The 22706-nt window shown below is 37.5% G+C and overlaps 1 protein-coding gene across 1 annotated transcript; it reads right to left on the bottom strand.

The window, feature by feature from the left end:
- Window positions 1-515: 515 nt before the first annotated feature.
- On the bottom strand, window positions 516-5397 carry LOC133797775 (nifU-like protein 4, mitochondrial). The gene is made up of 6 exons (XM_062235815.1): window positions 5165-5397; window positions 4698-4859; window positions 3446-3621; window positions 2872-2975; window positions 2628-2739; window positions 516-867 (listed from the first exon to the last, which is right to left on the bottom strand). The coding sequence occupies exons 1-6, from the start codon at window positions 5370-5372 to the stop codon at window positions 799-801; spliced, it is 831 nt and encodes a 276-aa protein (XP_062091799.1). The 5' UTR covers window positions 5373-5397; the 3' UTR covers window positions 516-798.
- Between the last annotated feature and the right edge of the window lie 17309 nt (window positions 5398-22706).

Here is a 22706-nt window from a genome sequence, read left to right as displayed (position 1 = left end):
AATCAATCACCTTATCCCTTGGTCTAAATGCCACATAGTATTAAAATAACTCTGTGATCTAGCACACAAACTATTGCTTAAAGTCAAAATAGCTTCGATCTAGTTAAGAACTTCCAAGTTCAACCAAAGAAAAAGCTAATTTAAAGTTTGAGAAGATACAACCGATGTCTGAGATTTGAGTCCCTCCTAAGTTCCCAAATATTGTAGGCTTAGGTAGGAAGCCAAGTCTAAAAAAGTATAAATTGTTCCATCATGAGACAAGCCAATTTCAAAATTGTGAGCCAAGTCTAAAAAAGTATAAATTGTTCCATCATGAGACAAGCCAATTTCAAAATTGTGAGCCAAGTCTAAAAAAGTATAAATTGTTCCATCATGAGACAAGCCAATTTCAAAATTGTGAGCCAAGTTTAAAAAAGTATAAATTGTTCCATCATGAGACAAGCCAATTTCAAAATTGTGAATATATGTATGAATATACTTATGGTATAACATAAGTCATCTGAAAGGACAAGAAATTCCAAGAGAAAAATTATGACAATTCCAAAATTCGACCAGCCGTTGCCAGACAACAGTAGAATTTGTGAGACATAAGGCAGAAATCTAGTTAGCACAATAATCTCCATAATACCTTAAATCTTATTCTTACTACTCCGCATCTATTTGCTAACCAGTTCACAATATTTATTCTACAGACTCAGCCAAAATCAACTTTGTTTTCTGTACAGGAAATTGTATCCCAAATCCCTTGTGAGCTAAAGTTGTGTGATAAAATGTTTGCAAATAAAGTAATTTATTCACCTATTCCATCTGACCACTCAGTGCTGCATCTTCTTCTTCGGCATCTAATTCTTCCTCTACAGCTTTGACCTGTAAGTACAATGAGATAAGCCGATCAGAATAATCACAAACTGAAGGGCAGCCAAAAGTTTATCTATCATTAAGTCCATCAATGACCAGCCCACGGCCATAAGATGAGATGTAGTAAATGAGAGGTAACCTAATGCGCATACTCACATACAAGAAATAGAAAGAATAACTGAATCTTGTCATATCTTTCATTAACATGCATAGACACCATAGATCTAAAACATTAAAAAAAGTTCAAAGTCATTTTAAGAAGAGAAGTGGTAGGCCCGACCAGTTTTTTTTTAACCAAATGCAATACATAAAGATAAAAGAATTCAAGCAGCAAATTATGCTGACCTAAAATAAACAATAAACTGTAGTACAAGTTGCTTCATTACAACAGATGCCAGATATCTATTTACCTTTCAAAGTGTTAATACCTCTAGAAAAATCTCTTCGTTGAAGAAATTAATAATAGTACAAGTTGCTTCCTTTCTCGTTTTGGTTGCGAGATTAGAGTTTTTTGTTGTAGCTTTTTTCCTGATTTAATCAGGATAAGGTTTTATTTTTGTATTTTTATGTCGTGAGTGATACAGATACAGTTTCTGTATACTCTATCTTCTTGTATTATGAACCATATATTAATAATACAACTAGTGTTGCTTCGTTTCAAAAGAAAAAATAAAATAAGAATAGTAACTCTTTACACGTGATGTGAAGGAACAGTAACACTACAAAAAATAACATAAATTGAATTCCAAAAATGAACCTCTGCTCTGTATCTGTTCCTACTCAACAGATAACCTGCTTTTTTCTCTCAAACTAATTTCTGCCAATAGTCTAAAGCTATATCAACCTTACAACCTGAACTGAGCTTCATATGTTAATCTTCCAGAGTTTTTCTCATCTAAAGTCCTATATCAATAGTTCTATAATAGTTGAGCGGCTCAGAATTCTGTTACAAAATAACTAATCTTATTTTAACCTAGCACAGATCGATAAAATTATTGTACTTTAGTTTATAACTCTATTTTTCCACTTATTTTATATTAGTTCAGTTTAGATTTCCAGAACTTTCATTTGCTGCAATTTATTTCCAGCAATTCCAGTTTAAAAGATCCTTTTATTTCAATTTCCAACAATCTTTTCATTTCCTGCACTTTAGTTACTGTATTTCCAGCTTACTGGTTTCACTTACTTTTCAACTTCTTTTTTTTTCTTTTTCTTTAGTACGCACTTTTATATTTCTGACTTGAATTACAAATTGCTTGCTGAAAATATTTAAGTAAAAAAGATATTCTCAGCAAGCAATTCATAATTCAAGTTTTCCATGAACAGTAAACTAGTGATCTCTAATTGTTGCTAAGTACTAGTTGATGTTTAATATAAACTAGAGTGCATAGTTTAAGATTCACCATCAACAATACATAAAAAGGTATCAAGAATTCCTGATAGACTTTCTTTCCTCCTTCCATTATCTAATATATGTGTGTGTCAAGCAACCACCTCTTACATCGTCAAAATTAACTTGTACATAAGAAATTATTGCTCCCAAAAATACACAGGCATCAAGAATAATGGTTAATTTTTATAAAATTCAATTTCCTCTACAAAAGGTGAAACAAAGCTCACTTCTCGTTTTTTACGGCTAGATAGCTCATATTCCCTGTCCACATGCTAAGTGTCGTGTTTGTATTGACTATAAGATATAAAAAACGTAAAGTTTCTCCCTATAAATGTTAAATAATAATATCTAACTATAAGCAAGAGCCAAATGTTACCTCAGGTACATAATGCATCAACATATTCTCAATGCCAGATTTCAGAGTGACTGAGGAGCTTGGGCAGCCACTACATGCTCCTTGCATTCTCAATTTTACTATTCCAGTATCTCTAAAAGAAGCAACAGAAAAGCAAGTACCAGATCAAAGACAAGGATAAAAACAATTAAATAAACAAAACAGGCAAGAAACAATGTATATAATTCTCATTTATTGAAAACATTATTAATGCAATAAAATATACATATCAAATCCTCGGTACTCAATGTCTCCACCATCATCTTGCACTGCTGGTCGAATTCGCGTTTCCAACAATTCTTTGATCATTGCTACAGTTTCTGAATCATCCTGCAATTCCAAACATTAGAAATAACAGCATCCATGAAACTAATAGGCATGATCAAGAAGAGAATCATCTAGCATTTCTTTACAATTTCCAGATTATGCAGTTTCAGGGGTTTTTGTAAAGAAAAGCAACAAACTTGCAGTGAACAAGTGGCGTGGATCTTTCAATTGATCATACAAATTTATTTCAATCATTTTTATAACCAGGACTTCTAATTTAACACATCTATGCAATATAAAATTGATTGAAAATTCATTAATTGGAAGGAAGCGCAGCCTCTGAGGGTCTAGAACTTCCCCGCTGGGCCCTACCCCCAACCTAGAGTAGCTAGGTGGGGAAGATGAGGAGAAAAATTAACATAATGAAATTGAAAGATTAAATGGTTTGTGTAAAAAAGTTCATAACTGGATTAAACCAAAGTTTGAGCCGTATTTCAAGATTAGTTGAATCAAAATAAAATCTTAAGGCATACCTCATGAATAGCTGTATCCTTGGCCGCCGCAGTTTCACTGTCTAGAAAGAGTGGCTGTCCAGAAGAATAAAAGTCCATTATTGCAGCAAAGATTTGAGGCTTCAAAACATTCCAGGAAGTGTCTTCTGACTTTGTAACAGTAATAAAATCTGATCCAAAGAACACCCTGGTAATACCTGAATGTAAGATATCAGACATTTTATTCATTAGAAAATCTATACAAATTAAAAAAGCAGTTAAATTAATAAAGCAAAAGAAGAAAACTATTAATCTTTTTAATAATAATAACAATAATAGTAATCTTTTTAATAATAATAATAATAATAATCACTCACATAACACTTCTTTCTTTTTTTTCTTTTTTCAGTTAAAGTGAATAACCTTAAGATACGTGAAAAATTATCTTGACTCCTAAGAAAGGAAAGAAAAAACAATCTACTAGCTATAATCATGTGCCTATTTGCCATCCACTATACATATCTTAATAACTTGTATCTAGACTTCTAAAATTTTATAGCATTATTAAAAAAAATTAAATAGTTAGAGAAAAGTCTAAGCTAGCAGGAATTTACAATGAAAAGGCACTTCCTATACTGTCCACCACAAAAATAACATAAACTACAATGAAAAAAAAATGTATACCGGACCAGATGCAAATATGCAAAATAGATGAATGTATGACAGGCAAAAGCTACAATTAAGAGCTTACATTACAGCATCAAACAATACTTTAACACTAGTTAAATAAAATGAAGCAACCAAGAAGGGTAGCTCAATTGGTGGCACGTGGTTAGTTCCCACAAGGTCTGAGGTTTAAGTCCCTCCTCCGGGCACCTACATAGCAATTGCTATAATTTTCCGAGTTCCCAAATATTGCAGGGTTAGGCAGGTGGGATCCTAGTTTTTTTTTTTTAAAAAAAAAAAACACTTTCAAGTTCAACAAAGGCCCTAGCTTCGCTATTCTCTCAAACTAATATCCAGATAACAACTAGAATTAGCCAATTACATGGATATAAATTTGCAGACAAAGCTAAAACTTCTGCACTTTCTAATCACAGTCCACAACACAGATAATGGATTACTAGCTTTAATCTCAACCCATGAACAATAACGACTTTATTTCAGTTTCATTAGTAAGCAGGGAGAAGTACCTTATCAAAAGAAGTAAATGACCGACATGGAAATAAATCCCGGAATGAGAAAAGGAATAAGATTAGTACAACAGCATATATAGAGCTGAAAATAATCTTACCATCAACTCCGTAAAGGGCTTTCGCCAATGGTGAATTCAAGGCCGCCCGCGCATTTGGAAAGTCTGCACTACCAACCTCCATTACAGGCTTCCCAGGATAAAACATCAAAGATGACGGATTTGGTGTGGATTGAGTTTGGATAAACATGCTTCTCTTTTGCCCTGAGAATATCACACCCACAATCTCAATCTCCAAATCAAAATTCGAATTCAGTGCTATTAAGAAATTGCTTAACCTCCCAAATCAGATTTTATGAATACAAAAAGCGATTAATTTTGATAGAAATGGTGAATTGTTGCAACTAAACACCGAAGAGACCCCATTTCGCTTATGGTGAAGAAGAAACCACAAATCAAAGTGAGTGGATAAAAAAATACGTTAAACCTCAAATAATTAAACTTCTCCTTCACTTATTGTCATTTTCACGATTTTCCCAGAGGATAAATTATCAACAGAAGCAACTAACCGGCGAAGAGACCCCATTTAGCAAAGGGGGAAGAAGAAACCGTAGACAATTTCAAGGAAGCGAAACCAGAGTGATTTAAATATGAGGTTGATGCAGCTGAAGCAGATATAAAATATCGGCGAGAAAAGAAGAAATGGTTGGAAGGAGATTCCAAGCTTCGTCGTCGGTATGAAATGGCTCGCCGAACCAGTCTCCCGAACCCCTTCATCGTTCGTCGCTCCTCTTCTAGGCTATAAGCCAAAACCCATATATATACTTAAGAAACGATACGTCGTTTGTATGCGTTTGCTGTCGCCTTAGGACATCATTTTTTTAGACCATATGGTACTAATTAGTTAAATTTATTTATTTTAATATTTTAAATAAAATAAATACGGAAATTTTTGGCATATTTCATTTTGTAACACTTAAATCTATATGTAAATTTTTTGGCCATGATACATTTGGTGGTGGGTAGATTAGTCCCAACATTTAAGTGTGTCAAGCAATATACGACTATACGTGACAGAATTTTTTTGGCAGTAAAATTCGCTTTTGAGAAATTTCTGTCATAATAACTAAGGAAAATTTGTTACCAAAAATTGAATAAAATAATTTATTTACCTAAAAAAAATTACTAAAATCTATAATCTAGTTAACAAATTATTGAAATGTTAATAAAATAGTTTAGTAACTTTTTTAGGTGAATAAATTATTTTATTCAATGTTTGCCTACAAAAATTTGACTTAGGTATTAAAGTGCAACAAAACAAACTACATAAGTATTTATACTGCAAATTTATCAAAAGTGAATTTTATCGCTAATCGGGTGCTACTACGAGTACCGCTTGACACAATTAATAATTAAAGGACCAACATCCACACCAAATGTGTAACAGTATATATTTTTGCCACCAAAAAACTTACATAGGGATTTATGTCGCAAATTCCCCTAATAAATATGAGCTAAATAGTGCTGGCACTTGTTATACCCAATTCTCGAACAGTCTTCTATTGTAGAAAATATGTAAACAAGTGCACACAATCATAAATATGTAATAATAATGAAAGTAGAGTTCGATCCCTAAATTATTGATTATTAATTACCAATTAATTTTACTTTGGTTCTATTTGGTAAACAACAGTAGGATTGAAATTTCAAATAATTAAAGAATAAAAACAAATAACAATTGCAATAATAACAAAATTCAATGAATAGAAACCTAAGTTATTTAATTTCATTAATTATTCACTTTATTATATCATTGATCCATTTTTTACTATTCTTCTTCTTATTGTAATAGCATGTTTACTAAGACGAATATTATTATTTCTCAAGATATAAGATCTCAACCTATATGTGGATTTTCTACATTTCTGTGATAAATTCTAATATATAGCAAGTATTAAGAACAAAAACCCTGAAAACTACACAAACCATACAGGTATTCTCATCCAATATCTAATTTATGTCTATTCAACTATAGCATATTTAACTCTTTGGCTATTGGGCTTTACAAAAAAAAAAAAAAAGCAATGAGCTAGGGACCCTTGTCACTTGGGTGTGTGTGTTTGCCACTCAGTCCCACATTGGTTATGTGTGTGGATTATAAGTAGTACTTATGCTCAATCCTACTACCACTCTCTAACTCTATGATTAAGTTTTTATATATGGATTCTTGTAGGCTTTTGGGTTTTATAAAAAATAAAAAAATAAAAACTATAGCATATTTAACTCTCATTTCCCAGATCTCGAATTAAAATCATGAATCATGCAAAATATGTTCAATCAATTACAGGCATTATGTAACGTCCTACTAATACAAGACAGTTACACTGTGTGTTGAAAATAGTGTTTAACTCGTTAAAAAAGTCATTTTGACTTAAAAGTGTAATTAAGGTTAAACAGAAGTTTAGGTATTAAAAATTTTGGTCAATGAAGCTAAACTTTTTCATTAAAAATGTTTGAATACATACAAGGGAACCCAACGGTTTTAAATCTGTTTACCCAAAAAATGACTACCTGATGACGTGACAGAATTAACCTACACGTGGGATGCACATGACTGTTAAAGTGAGTATGATTTGTTCGACCATCGACCATAAGAGAATCCACTCAGCATATATCATATTTTATGGGCGACCAGTCTGGTTGCAACATTTCATTTATTTTCTTCAGATAAGTAATTTTGCATTTATGTAATAATTTCAATTTCCATTATTATTTAGATACGCATGTATTAAATGTAATTAAGGCCCATCGGCCATGTAAAACTCCTTGGGCCTATAAATAAGAATCAAATGGCTCAAGAGAGGGGATTTTTTTCCTGGAGAATTTAAAAACTTCAGAATTATAAGAGAGAATCAGAGTGTTCTTATCTACCATACTTGTATTCATCCTGAAACTGGTGAAACTCGTGAACCCTAGTTCATTGATCACAGTTCTTGCGATTTTACATCAATAAGAACATTAAGTAGACGTAGGTTATTACAATTTTATTAGGGTCGAACCACTATAAATCTTTTTGTGTCATTTATCTTTTCGTCTTGATTTCATCTCATTTCTATCATTTTACATGACTCCGTGTCATTGACCAATTCAAGGGTCAACCTTTTGGTGCTTTCATTGAAAGCGAAACTCAAGACCTCCAAAAAGACCAAATGGCAAAAATGGCTAGAAAGATTGGACAAACCTCTGGTGCTGCACCAACCCAGTCTCCTCCGCAAAATGTGGTTGAGGATGAGCCACAAGTGGAGTTTGAAGAGGAGGAAATGGATTCTAAAACCTTGAGGACGACATTGATTGTGTTGCAAGAGGAGTTAGCCAATCTGAGGGCTAGTCAGGAAAATGTGGCTGAAAGGATGGCGTTGTAGTAGAGAGAAATTGACAGGCAATGCCAAGAATTGAATGAGCGGCAGACCGATATGGACCGCCAGCAGAGGGACGCCACTGCAGAGGCAGCCATTCAGTTGGCTCGAGGACAGCCAGCACCAGCCTCCCAACCGGATCAAACACCCAGTGTACCACCACAACAAGGTCCACATTCAGGTCATCCACAACATCACCACACTCCGCCTTAACCGGCAAGCCCCTAGAGGCCGGAGCAACCCCCTACTGCTCAACAGGATAGGTCATTTCATGTAACGCCCTGGTTACCCCAGAACAGTTACGGTGAACAGTGAACCAGAAATTTGACTCACTACCCGAGTCCTTTGGTTAAAAATGTGATCTAGGTACCATTAACAGGTTAAGGTGAAAAACCAATAAAAAGGAAATGGTACATTTCATTAAGTAAATAAACTGCTCATGAGCCTTTTAAAATGTTTACAAGTAGTTCGTAATACAAAAGAGTTGCTACAGTTCCAAATTTACAATCCCCGCCGGCCTAAGCGGCAAAAATAGGGTAAACCCCTAGTCCCTCTGAGAAATCCTTGACCGTGGCGGTCAAGCGGCCCTGTATGTACATCACCTCGCCCAAGCTCTCCACTCAAGGCTGGCCAAGCTTTTCCTTTCCTTTACCTGCACCACCTAGCACCCATGAGCCAAGGCCCAGCAAGAAAACACAATAAAGCATGATATAATATCAACAACGATCATAATAACCATTCAGGACTATGAGTCCAACAAATAGGTGACAATAGCCAAAAGTCACAGTAATGAGCATCGCTCCCTCTAGCCATGTGACGATAGGGTCACCAGGGCTTAACTGATAGGTGATTCTTTCATAAGCTTGTTCAGGACAGGTGCATGGTGATTGGTCACCAACATAACCTTCCTCACGACTCTAGAGTCGAAACTATGGACAACGTCCCTTAGCCACGTGACAAACGGTCACCGGGGTCATATACCTTGGCTATAGTCATCTGGTCATAGACCAGGCAAGCGCTTATAATTTCTTCGACCTTAGGGTCGGTCCCGCATTAATGCCATAGGGCCATTCAATGCGTGATCATCGACTTTAGAGTCGGTCCCTGACTAGTCAGTGTCTCAAGCAGGTAATCAGCATTCACTAGCATTTAACATGCAATCCATGTCCACATATATCAACCAACATGCCTCAAATATCCAACCATGCATGTCATATACCTGTACAGGGTGCAACTGCATTCATACACTGTTTTCTTACCTCTGGTTCGAGTGAGGATTATAATATGAACGACCCCTGAGAACGATCAACCTTTAAAATCCTTGACGGTCACCTGGTCATAACCAAATTATAGAATTTATCAATAAAAATGATAACCGAGGGTTCCCAGACCAAAACCCAGCCCCCGAGACCTCAAACACTACCCAACCGGGTACTAGATCCAACCCCGGGGCCTCTGGTTTGAATCCCCGAGCTAAAAACCACATTTTAGCAAAATTGGCCCTAAGGGCCGCGGCCCTCCCCTGATGCGCCACGGCGCGCCCTTCAGACAGAAGGGCTCCCTCCTGACAGACACCAAGGGCCGCGGCACACCCCTGCTGCGCCGCGGCGCCCAGCCCAGTTCAGCTAAGTCGGCCACACACAAACCAGATTTTAACCCTGCATTCTCCCTCTCAAACCAGTCCCTCAAACCATCTTAAAACCTCTTCCAAACATATAATTGAACCCCCAAACAACACCCCTAGCTTACTCACATCAAACCCCAATCAAACTAACACTAAAACCCCCTTTGATTCACACTTTCCACATCAAAACTCATGACTTAAAAGCTAAAACGAAAACAGAGCATAACTTGAGTTCAATGATCAAAACTTACCTTAAAACCTGTTTTGAACTCCCACACAAGCAGAACCAAGTCTACTAACTCAGCCTTGAAGTTCCTTAGCTTGATATCCCACCTTGAACTCAAAACACCAAGGAAAGCAATGGAGGAAGTGGTGTGTACGGGAAGAGAAGATAGAGCCTCTGTTCTTACCCTGTTTATTCTACAGCCTTCTAAGTCACTTAAGTCACATATATCCTCCCAAAAACACCAAAATACCCTTGTGTCATCTTAAACCTCTAAAACCATCACAAGGGCAAAATTGGTACTTTTAGCTTAACCCGTTAATTATAATTAACGCTTCCCAATTCCCGCTAATCTCAAAATCCTCAAACACCAATAATTCATATCTCGTTACCCTAAAATCCCCGGTAACGCCATAATCATTAATAACACCCCGAGACTCGCCCCGAGCCCCCAGCCCCGAGCTCAAACCTGTTATGACTAAACCGATAAATCATGTTTAAAGATCGTCTCATGTCGAAATACTCGAACCAATCCACTTTATAATGTGATCTCACAATATATCATTAACACACATACAAATATACAATTATACCCTCAACGGGCCAAATTACCAAAATACCCCTGTAAACAAACGTGGACTCACATGCATGCATCTAACATCATATCATAATATAATTCTCACAAACATGCATAAACACATTTAATGGCATAATTAAACAGTTATGGCCCTCCCGGCCTACTAATCCAGCCATTAACCATAATAGAGAATCCGGGGCATTACATTTCAGGATCCTGAGCAGCAGCCACCTTCTTGTGCTGGTCAAGGCAATCCCCAGCAGCAAAGGCAGAATAGGGCTGGGCAGCCTCCCTGAAGCCCTAGACACCAGACTGTTGAGGAGCCAAACCCACCAAGCAAAGGACAACGTCCTTCTGCTAACAGAAGTCAAGTTGAATCAGGCTCTGCAGTTAGAGGGCCCCCACAACATAATAATGCCCAGGGACCTACCGACCAACGCAGGCCTCCACCTAACGGTCGAGACATGCTAGCAAGGGGAGGGGGAAACAGTGAGATCACCAGGTTGCACCATAGTCGATCACACTTTAGGGATGGGCATGACTACTATGAGGCAAATTCCGGCAGAGGAAATGTTGGTTGAAGGCAAGGAGATAGGGGTGGAGAGCGGAAACCCCCACTAAGAGAGAACCGGCCGACGAGCCAGAATGCTGGGGGCAACCTAGGCAACCTAACATCTTTGAACGACTGGGCGCTAGCAAACAAAGGTGTAGGGATGAAGATTTGAGGGATGTTCTCAATGATAGACGAGAAAGACACTACGAGTATGCCCGTCCAACACCGGTCGCCCCAATAATACCAGACGATGTACAAGCCCAGCTCGATTTATTGAATCAGACCGTCCAGCAAATGGTGTGGGGAGTCGGACATCCCACATTGAATACAACCGAAGAAGAGGCACTCCGTTTGTACAAAGAATAGCAATGGCCGAGACTCCAAGAAAATTTAAGATGCCAATCTTGCCCAACTTCATAGGATTAGAAGACCCAATATCTCACATAAATAAATTCGAAATACAAATGGATATCCAGAAGGTGTCAGATGACGCTTGATGCAGAATCTTTCCAGCTACCTTGTCCAATATTGCTCAGGAGTGGTTTTTCAAATTCCCTTCTGCCAGCATAGTGTCTTGGGAAATGTTCGTGAAGGAGTTTTACAGACAGTTTTACGCTAGTCGTGTACATCCTAATGAGGCTAACCAACTCGTCGAGATACGCCAGAAGGAGGGAGAAACCCTGAAGGGATATGTCCAAGGTTTTATGCGAGCCGCTACTAGGGCTAAGACAGTTGGTGATGAAGGGAAGATGATGGCACTTACTGTTGAAGTACAACGCCATTCATCCATTTGGAACAGTTTGCGGAAGAATGGGGTAAAGAGCACCCAAGAATTTATGGACCGAGCGGACCGGTACATCAAGCTCGAAGAAACCATTGCCAACAAAGGGAAGGCACCTGCAGACGACCATGAGCCGAAAGAAGATCCCACCAAAGCCGCCAGTGGATCTGGAAAACCCAATGGCAATGACAAAAATAATAGGAAAACGGAGGAAAAAGGGTGAACCATGAGCCATCAACATCTGAGAACAAGCGCCCTAAAAGTAACAGATATGAGTCGAGGTTCACCAATTACACGACCCTAGTCAATAGCAGAGCAGAAGTGTACCAGGCCACTAACACCACTGTTCCTTTCAGGCGTCCAGCCCCAATCAGAAAAGATATCTCCAAGAGAGATACAACTAAGTTCTGTCGTTTTTGTGACACCCCACATCACTATGACTGTTTCCTGGAATCACGACGGGCCCTACAAACCAACACGAGTCTTTCCAACTTGCTTTGTCCTCACTCGCACGTTTTCTGGGAAAACTTCCCAGGAGGTCACCCATCTTGAGATTACTCCAGGTCAAGCACACTTAACTTTGGAGTTCTCAAGTGATGGGCTACTGAAAATAAGATGGATCTTGTTGGCATAGGCAGTGCCCATCAATCCATTTAAGCCATCTTCAACTGTGTAGTCCCATACCTACACATTCTTAGAATCAACACGCTTGACCTTTCCCAGGCGGTGTGGGATTGCACAGTTTTTACCTAGTCTTTCCCCTTATGGATCACAGGATTTTGACTGTCACAATCACCCCCCCTTACGGGCCCGACGTCCTCATCGGCCACACTTCCAGCTAGGTCAAGGCTCTGATACCATTTGTAACGCCCCACGTCACTATGACTGTTTCCTGGAATCACGACTGGCCCTACAAACCAACACGAGTCTTTCCAGCTTGTTTTGTCCTCACTTGCACGCTTCCTGGGAAAACTTCCTAGGAGGTCACCCATCTTGAGATTACTCCAGGTCAAGCACGCTTAACTTTGGAGTTCTCAAGTGATGGGCTACTAAAAAGAAGATTCATCTTGTTGGCATAGGTAGTGCCCATCAATCCATTTAAGCCCTCTTCAACTGTGTAGTCTCATACCTACACAGTCTTAGAATCAACACACTTGACCTTCCCCAGGCGGTGTGGGATTGCACAGTTTTTACCTAGTCTTTCCCCTTATGGATCACGGGATTCTGACTGTCACAGTTTTCATAACAACTATGGTCATGAAACCAACAAATGCAACAAGCTCAAAGATGAGATTGAGTTCCTTATCAGACAAGGACACCTGAGAATATATGTACGAGCCCCTGGAGGTTCTCAATGAGAGGCTCAAGAAGGCAATGAGCAGGCACCTGTATGCCAACGTTCGCCCCCTTTAAAGCCAACTCTAGTTGCTGGTACATTGCTAACCATTTGCGATGCCCCACACCTGGCAGGAGATAGTGGGAAGGCAAGGGAAAGGTATGCCTGAACCTTACGTCACGACCAGGACATTGAAATGATGAACGTAGAGGAGCGAACTCCCAAAAAAGTTCGAACAGAGGAAGAACCGATAACTTTCTCTGAGCTTGACGCTCAGCATGTCCGATTCAACCATTCGGATCCTCTGGTCGTAGATGTCCAGATCACTAATATGATGGTTAAGCGAGTATTGGTGGATACATGGAGCTCAGTGAACATTCGGAACAAATCTTCGCTGGAAATAATGAAGTTATCAGTGCAAGATTTGGAGCCATGCAACCAAACCATTTATGGTTTTTCCGGCGAAGGGCTTGCGCCAACAAGGTTGATCAGACTTCCAGTCACAGCAGGAAGTGCACTAGCGAACCGGACATTACTCACTTCCTTTGTAGTGGTTGATTGTCCTTCTACATATAATGTTGTGATTGTAAGGCCTATTCTAGTCAACCTGCGAGTCGTGACCTCGGTCTGACACTTTCCCATGAAGTTTCCAACTGACGCAGGGGTAGGATGCATGTTGGGAAACCAGCGAGAAGCGCGGGAATGTTATAATTCCTCAATCACCAAGGAAAAAATGAGTGCATCGGGGGAAAAAACCGAGAAAAGGTTGTTGTTGGCGAACAAATTACATACCCAATCAGGTGAACAGGTCACCAAATAGGGTGTTGCCCAAAGTAAGGATAGGGATTTAGATCCTCACTTTGGGGATTTCGAAGAAGATGTAGGACCAGTGGAGGACCTCAAGGAGATCCAACTTGATGAGGCAAATCCAACCAGGGTTGTGAAAGTCGGTAAAAACTTAGAGACAACAACAAAGCAAAAACTGGTAGAATTTTTGAAGGAGAACGAGGAGGTGTTTGCCTAGTCACATAAAGATATGGTTGGGATTGACCAAGCAGTTATCAACCATGTCTTGAATATAGATAAAAAATTTCCACCAGTATAACAAAAAAGGAGGCTACTTGACAAAGATAGATCAAAGGCGTTAAAAGAAGAATTCAAGAAGCTAAAGGAGAATGGATTCATCAGGGTAGCGTTTTATCCATCTTAGGTCTCTAATCCTGTATTGGTTCCCAAGCCAAATGGCAAGTGGAGGACATGCGTGGCTTTCACAGACCTCAATAAAAGCTTGCCCAAAGGATTGTTTCCCACTCCCAAGGATCGACCAGCTGGTCGATGCCACATTAAGGCATGAGATCTTGTCATTCATGGATGCATACTCTGGATACAATCAGATCAGTATGCACCCACTTGGTGAGGATCACACTAGCTTTTGAACTGATACAGGGCTTTACTGTTACAAAGTAATGCCTTTCGGTTTGAAAAATGCTGGTGCAACTTACCAACGACTGGTCAACCACATGTTCAAAGAGCTGATCGGTGTTAACATGGATGTATATGTCGATGACATGCTGGTCAAGTCGAAGAAGGCAAGAGAGCACATTGGGGACCTGCGAGAATGCTTCAACGTCTTGAAAAAATATCAGATGAAGCTAAATCCCCTCAAGTGTTCATTCGGATTTGGATCGGGAAATTTTTTGGGATTCATAGTAAACTCGCGAGGTATCGAAGCTAATCCCGAAAAAATCAAGGGCCTGATCGAGATGAAGTCGCCTGCCAAAATTAAAGATGTTCAAAGTCTAACCGGGAGGATTGCCAAAATTAAAGATGTTCAAAGTAGCTTGAAGTGGCCGCAGCCTGTGGGACAGAGTCTAGTGGTCGCGGCCACTAATGTCTCTGGCCGCAGCCACAGGCCAAAAACTGACCAATTTTCAGTTTTTTCAATCTTTGTTAAACGGCTCAAAAAACCCGAATAACTCCCAAATCTCTTTTTTAATTTCATATTAATCCAATTAAACATTGGTAACAGCCATGGGGGTTGGTGGATTTTGAAATTCAAAGGGTGTCTCTAAACTCTATAAATAGGAGTCTATAGCTCACTTGTAAGACACAACATTTCTATCCATTAGAGCACTTGGCTAGAAACACCTTGAGGCTTGATAATTCTAGAAAGCTTTTCCAATATCTGAGAGAGATCCCTTAGTGCTTGAGTTAGGGGGAAATAAGCTTTTGGACAAAGGTTTTAAACCTTGTTCAAGTTGGTGATCCCCAACCCTCTTCACTTAGGTTGTGTAAGTGAGAGTTTCTTGTATTTCTGTTCTTCTTTCTATTGTATTGTTTTCTTCTTATTCTCTTGTTCCTATTACTTGTATTTCTTGTTCAAGAGTTGTAATCTTTTATTTTCTTTTGTTTTAAACACTTTACTTTATTTGTAACCTTTTGCTTAGAGTTGTATTTTACTATTCTCTCCTTCTTCATCATCTTCTTCATTTCCTTTGTTTATTTGTAATTTTCAGTTATAGAGTTGTAACACTTTATTTAATCAATCCTTGTCTATTGTAATATTTTGCATAGAGTTGTAATATTATTATCAATTTCCGTTGAGGCAAAACATTTTTTCCTAACAAACACTTGGGAAGTAAGGTTTATAGCACATTTCGGTTCAAGGTTTAGATTGGTCATAGAAGCATTCAAGGTATTCCAAACTCTAGTTCATTTTGGTATTGTTTTCTTTAAGTTCTTATAGTTTTCAACTCAGCATCCTAACTTTATTCTTTATTCTTGGATAGGAAATCTAAGATCTTGAACATAAGGTTTTTGGTAAGTATATTCTTGATGGTATAGTTCGTCCATTCTTTTCATCTCATTCTCTTTAGTATACTCACCTTTCCATTTATGGTTTTTAGGAGTGTTCCAAAGTCCCAAATCTGTTCTCATATCCCGGAACTTTTGGTAAGGAAAATAGGATAGGATTCTATATGTTATGTTATGTGTTATCTTATAATATATGTGTTATGATTAACCTATGATTTATGTGATGTTATGTATGTTTGTAGACTTGGGCATATGACCTGTATAACTAACAAGCCCCAATAAATTTATGGGCATATGACTTACTTAGCTAGCAAGCCCCACAAATCTAATGGGCATATGACTTGTTGTTTATGGGACCCCAAGTAATAATGGTCATTATAGTATATGTGACATATGTTTATGATATGTTTTATGTTGCATTATGAATTATATGTGTATATGGTTTATGTGTTAGGTTTTCCTTGCTGGGCATTAGGCTCACTCCTTTATGTTTTTATGTGCAGGAAAATAGTTTTATGGCGGGAAAGGTTCTTGGAAGCTTGGGGATGTGTATTGAGGCAGAATGGAATCAAAGGACCGAGAGTTCGATTCGAGGATGAAGTTTCTTTAATTATGGTTTTATATGTATTTTCCGCACTTTACTATGTAATCAATTTTATTTACAATTATGTTATGTTTTTCTTTTAAAACAATGGGATCTCATATCCTATTTTAAATTTTATGTAGTTTAACATTTGTTTTACAAGTTTTTAATGAAGTTATGATTATTTCACTTGTAAGTTTTATTAAAAATTAGTGTCTATGTATAGTTTTCGTTAATGGTCTAAAGTCTAGAGTAGTTGGGTCATTACAGAAATGGGACTAAAATACCGTTTTACCCCTCATTGTATTTTATCCTTAAAACACTTAGTTTCTTTTAAATAATATTTCAGCAAACTAATTTAATTACTGAAGTGAGATCTCTATCATTTAACACATTGAACCAAACTAAAAGGAAACCATCGTTTCACTTCTTCATCAGAAGCTATAGATATTCATATCTATGATTAACACTCCCACTCAATTATACTACCGAGTTCCCAAGATGTAAGTATGGGCTAGTCTATAGGGTAAACTGGTAACAAACAAGTCAAATAACTCAAATAATACAATCAGTTAGAATACTAACCACTCAGAATTGAGATTGAATTGACCTATGGTCAACTATATGATATGACTAGAATAGATAATAACGGTATGTTTACTTATCTTATCAACTGTCAATATCGGTCTTGTCCGATGTAACAAATATATCCGATCTTATCTACTTTGCTAATGTTCTAGAAATAACATAACACCACAATGTGTAAGTAGATCATATCGTAGATTGGCAAGTTAGTGTAAATCATGTGCACTGACTAATCTTAGGACTAACTTATTTTGAGCATATAATCATATTTATATTCCACTGTGATTACGTCACTATATATACGATTAGCTATATGCTCGGGATTTAATAGAAGTTTATATTAAATAAATAATCATGAAAATAAAACATGTAAGCAAAGTGATTGACCAAGTCAAAAAAATGATTTCTATTCTTTTATTGATAATAAAATGAGATTACAAAGAATTTGGGTTTTAATTAGGGCATAAAATGCCAACATTCTTAAGCTTTGTGTCCTTGGGAGTGCTCTTCATGATAGCCAAAGGGGAGAGAAAAAGGGCTAAGAATGTGAATGGGAACGTGAACGTGAACGTGAAAGATGGCTAACACTATTTAAAATACGCAGTGTAACGATCTTGGTTATTCAGGGTGTTACATAAGCATTACCGTTACGTTTCCTAATTATGTAAACAAGATAATATGATTATAATTCCTATTCTAGCCGATTTTAATAAACAATATAATACTAATATGATTATGATTATGATTATGATTTTTTCATATTATATTTTCATTCATTTCTCCATTGATTTATTTCAAAGTTCAAACAACTAATATGAGATACACAAAACATAATAATATTTCTCCAAAATATTATGCACACATATTTAGTGGTGCTCATCCTAAATCAATGTTATTGGTTGATTTTTTTTAGATAGGTGGGTAATTTTTGGGAATTGTGCCCTGAAAGCATATGTAGTAGACATTGTTTTAAGAAATAAATAAATAAATTGAATTTGTTATGCATATATTTTATGGACTATATTATTTTGTGATAATATTATGTAAATATCAGAAAAACTCCTAAGTTCATATATGTGATCTCAAATACGTATTGGTACAAGAGGATTGTGTTTGAGATAAATGAACTTCAATAATACGCAGTAAAATAAAGTTATGGAATCTTTAGAATAATTACTGCAAGTACGGTCCACTAGTATTATGAATACATGTGATCTAGATCCGGATCACTAGTGTAGTAGGACACTTTAGTGGAGGTACTTTATATATTAGAGAATATATAGAACTGGACTAGATATGTTTATTAATACTTAGTTAAATACCGTTTCGAAGTATTAATTAAATTTATCAACTGATGATCACATACAAATAGATCTTAATCTTGAATTTACTATGAACTCTTGTTTATGTTGTATGAGTTCTTTGATTCACTCGTTAGGGTTTGTCAAAATGATCAGGCTATAAACTTTTGTTTTGGGAACTCATTAATGTAAATGGCTAGGGACATAGTATACAAATAAGGAATCTATACCTTCTCGTAAGAGATTGAATAATGGTTCTCTTAAGGGCTGACTTTTGGGACTTAAATGTTATTGAGCTCAAATTCATAATTTAGTTATGAATTAACCTTCACTAGTAAAGTCAATAGTACTTAAGGAAATAAGATATAATTAAAAGGGTAAAACGGTAATTTTATTCTCGGTTAATTATGAACTATTATTAGAGGGTTAATTTGTATGTAATGATTATATCAGTGTACGCTTTATTGTTATAAAGTACTTAGTAAATGAAATGTCTATAATTACAAGAGTGCAGTCTCATATTTATAGTGGAGTAATCATGATACTAATAAATTAAGATTATTTAATTAAAGAGTTTAATTAATAATCACAAATTTATTGGAGCTTGGAATTATAGGTCCATAGGTTCCCACAACAGCTCTATCAACACTAATCAAGGCAAGAGTTGACATAAAGGGTAAAATGGTAAAAAGAAATATATAAGAAGAAATTTGTTGTTTGGGCCAAATATGCAATTATGTGATAATAATGATTAATTAATTAATTACAAAATAGTTGCAATTATCAAAATTAATTAATAATTAATTATTGTATAATTTTTGAATTTACATAAATAATTAATTTATTATAATTTTCTAAATTATAATAAAATAAATATCAAATTTTTGAAATTGATATATAATTAAAATTAGTTTTAATTAATTAGTAGAATTAATTAAATATCTTTATTTGAGTGGGAGATAATAATCTAATAAGTTCACATTGTATTTGAATTTAAAAAATTAATATTTATTCAAATAATTAATTATATGTGATAATTAGTTATAAAGATAATAAATTCAAATTTGAATTAATTATCAAGTTGTTGGATTTTATCTGATAAGATAGTTTGAATAAATAATTAAATAATAGATGAAAAAATAAATATCCTTATTTTATAGGGTACTGCACGACACACACAGTCCCTGGACTGTGTGTGGCATGCAGCTATAGAAATCAGGGATGATTTTTTTCACTTTTATTTATTTAATTAATTAATCAATGAAAAATTCAAAAAATTAGTTTGATATTTTCATTAATAAAATAAATAATTAATTAAAACATAAATTGTAATTGGTTACATATTTATTTTTAAAATTTTAAATATTTTTTATTTAAGTTAGACTTATCTGAAAATAATAAGATACTGAATTTATTCGCTTTAAGAAAAGAACGATAATTTCCATAGCTCCCTAAAAAAGATACCGAATCAATCTCAAGCATATTCTCTTGATCTCATATGTTGAGTACATCAAGATGAATCAGAAATATATCATCCTTTATTTTTTAAGTGCCCACACACTTCTTGAGGTGTAGAGAACATTGTGGAAGATCTTGGTGTGAGTACGTGAGAGTAACTTGGATAGGAAGATCGTTTATTTTATGAAAAGATAGCAAGGACACTTGATAGGCATCAAGAGGTATGTTCTTTATTCTTTTCTTGTTTATGATTAATGTATGTATATTAATGGATCCGCATATTTAAAAGTAGTTTAAATATGTTGCAAAATTTTTGTTGTACACTGGGCCAACAAATCACTATTCCGTTGCGTATTAGGAAACTCGTTCCTAACAGCTTACTGCCTAGATTAGGGGGCTAGGAGGGTCATAATTGATTTAATGTGTTATTATATGATTATATGCATGATTCTTTGTGTTGTAATATTATGTGACTATGTTTGCATATACGTGGGTCGTTTCTTATAAGAAGGGCATTTTTGTAAACTTTGACCCGTTGATGGCGTAATTGTATATTTATGTGCATGTATGTGATATATGTGTGAGATCACATTATTATGTGATTATGTTTGAGCTATTCGACATGAGACGATCCTAAGAAGCAAGTTAGTGGTTTTGTCATAACGGGGTTAATTACTGGGCTCAGGGTGAGCCTAGGGGTAATTTGGTGCTTAGTATATTGCCGAGATTGAACGGGTAATGAGATATGATTTAATTATTGTTATCCAAAAAACAGGCACGAATGACGTGGCAAATGATTTCTGGACACGTGGCTGACACCTGGCGAAGTTTTGCTAGGGTATCGACCAGTGGAGATATTGTAAACAAAAAGACAGTCGAAGTTTACCTGCGACCAGTATGGTCGCAGGTTCTGCGTGTCTCATGATACTTTTACAAAGATCTTAGTCAATCCCGAGATTGACTCCCATGATTTCCTGAGTATCCGATTATTTAGGAAAGAATATCTGTAACAAATTAATGTAATCCCCCTTGAGCCTATAAATAGAGAAAGATAGCTCAAGGAAAGGACTTTTGGCCTTCGAATTATTTGAGACTAGAGCAATTCTATTTGATATATTGCCTTGTTCTTCAGAGGTTAGTGAAACTCATTGAACCCTAGTTCTTTGATCACTCCTTTGAGTCCTATATCAATAATAATTCAAGTGGACGTAGGTTGTTACCAGATTCTGGGGCCGAACCACTATAAATTCTTGTGTCCTTTATTGTTTTTTGTCATCACATTCATTTCAACGTGTTTGTCCACATCAAGCAAATTTGACTCCGTGTCAGTTGGCCAAAATCAGGGTCAACATTCTGGTGCTTTCATTGAGAGCTTGATACATTATCGTTGAAAGATCAATGGCGAAAACTACCAAGAAAACTGGACAGGCGGCCGGCGCTACACCATCTCACCCGCCTCCTCCTCCTCCAAATGTGGCTGAGGATGAGCCACATTTGGAATTTGATGAGGAAGAAATGGACTCCGAGATGCTGAAGAATATCCTAGGGGTATTGCAGGATGAACTGGCCAATCTGAGGGCCAGCCAGGAAAGTGCTGCCGAAATCATGGCGCGGCAGCAACAAGAAATTGAACGGCAGCGCCTGGAGCTAAGTGAAAGATAGGCGGAGATGGACCATCGCCAGAGGGAGGCCATGGCAGCCCTACAACTGGCTAGGAATCAGGTTGCACCTGCCTCAAAGGCCCGAGCAGCCACCAGCGCCTTAGGACGATGTCCCGCTAAGGGACCCTGAAGCACAGCCTCTATCCCAAGCTGGTCGCGGCAATCCCCCGCAGCAGAGGCAGAATAGGGCCGGGCAGCCGCCTCGCAGTCCTAGACGCCATAGGGGCGACGAGCCAAACCCTCAAAGCAGAGGACAGCGTCCTCCTGGTAACAAATGGAACTCAGAGTCAGGCTCTGCTGTCCGGGGCCCCCCACGACATGATAATGCACGGGGACCCACCGACCAACGCAGGCCACCCTCTAATGCTCGGGAGGTTCCAGCCCGGGAAGGCAACCGAGGGAACAGTCGATCCCACCATAGCCAATCAAGATTCAGGGATAGTCATAGTTATAATGAGGCCGACTCAGGCAGAGGAAATGTCGATCAGAGGAATGAAGAAAGGGGTGGAGGCAGAAGCCTGCCGCCTAGGGATGACCAACCCGATAGACGGGATGCTGGGAGGCAGCCCAGACAAAATAACGTCTTCAACCGGCTCGAAGCTAGCGAGTAGCGGAGAAGAGACGAGGACTTAAGAGATGTACTCAACGATCGTCGGGAGCGGCATGACGAGTCCCCCCAGCACCAGAGGCCACGGCGATTCCTGGCGCTGTGCAGGCCCAGATAGATGCCCTCAACCAGGCAGTGCAGCAGCTGGTCGAGGGAAGAACATCTTATATCGACCACGATAGGAGAAAAGGCACTCCTTTCATCCAGAGGATAGCTATGGCAGAAACTCCTAGCAAGTTTAAGATGCCTACGCTTTTGAACTTTGACGGGTATGGTGATCCAGTATCTCACGTCAACAAGTTTGAGATACAAATGGACATTCAGAAAGTGTCTGAAGACGCTCGGTGCAGGATCTTCCCTGTAACACTTTTTGATGCCGCACAGAAGTGGTTTTTCAAATTCCCTCCTGCAAGTATAGTTTCCTGGGAAATGTTTGTAAAGGAGTTTTACGGACAGTTCTACGTGGGTCGTGTGCACCCGACTGAGGCAAACCAACTGGTTGAAATATGCCAACAAGACGAAGAGCCACTGAAGGACTACATCCAGCGCTTTATGCGAGCAGCTGCTGGGGCGAAAATAGAAAGAGACGAAG

Source organism: Humulus lupulus, chromosome 8 (assembly GCF_963169125.1).
Source record: "Humulus lupulus chromosome 8, drHumLupu1.1, whole genome shotgun sequence".
Lineage (NCBI taxonomy): Eukaryota > Viridiplantae > Streptophyta > Magnoliopsida > Rosales > Cannabaceae > Humulus > Humulus lupulus.
Note: the sequence above shows the minus strand (reverse complement) of the source record. Positions and strands in the feature narration are given on the sequence as shown.

What these genes read in the sequence shown, in the direction of transcription:
- LOC133797775 (XM_062235815.1), bottom strand. Translation starts at nt 5,372, where the DNA reads ATGAAGGGGTTCGGGAGACTGGTTCGGCGAGCCATTTCATACCGACGA. An exon ending in AGCCCTTTACGGAGTTGATG is followed by an intron (nt 3,622 to 4,697) that starts GTAAGATTATTT and finishes TCTTACATTCAG; the next exon opens with GTATTACCAGGGTGTTCTTT. An exon ending in AGGATACAGCTATTCATGAG is followed by an intron (nt 2,976 to 3,445) that starts GTATGCCTTAAG and finishes TTGGAATTGCAG; the next exon opens with GATGATTCAGAAACTGTAGC.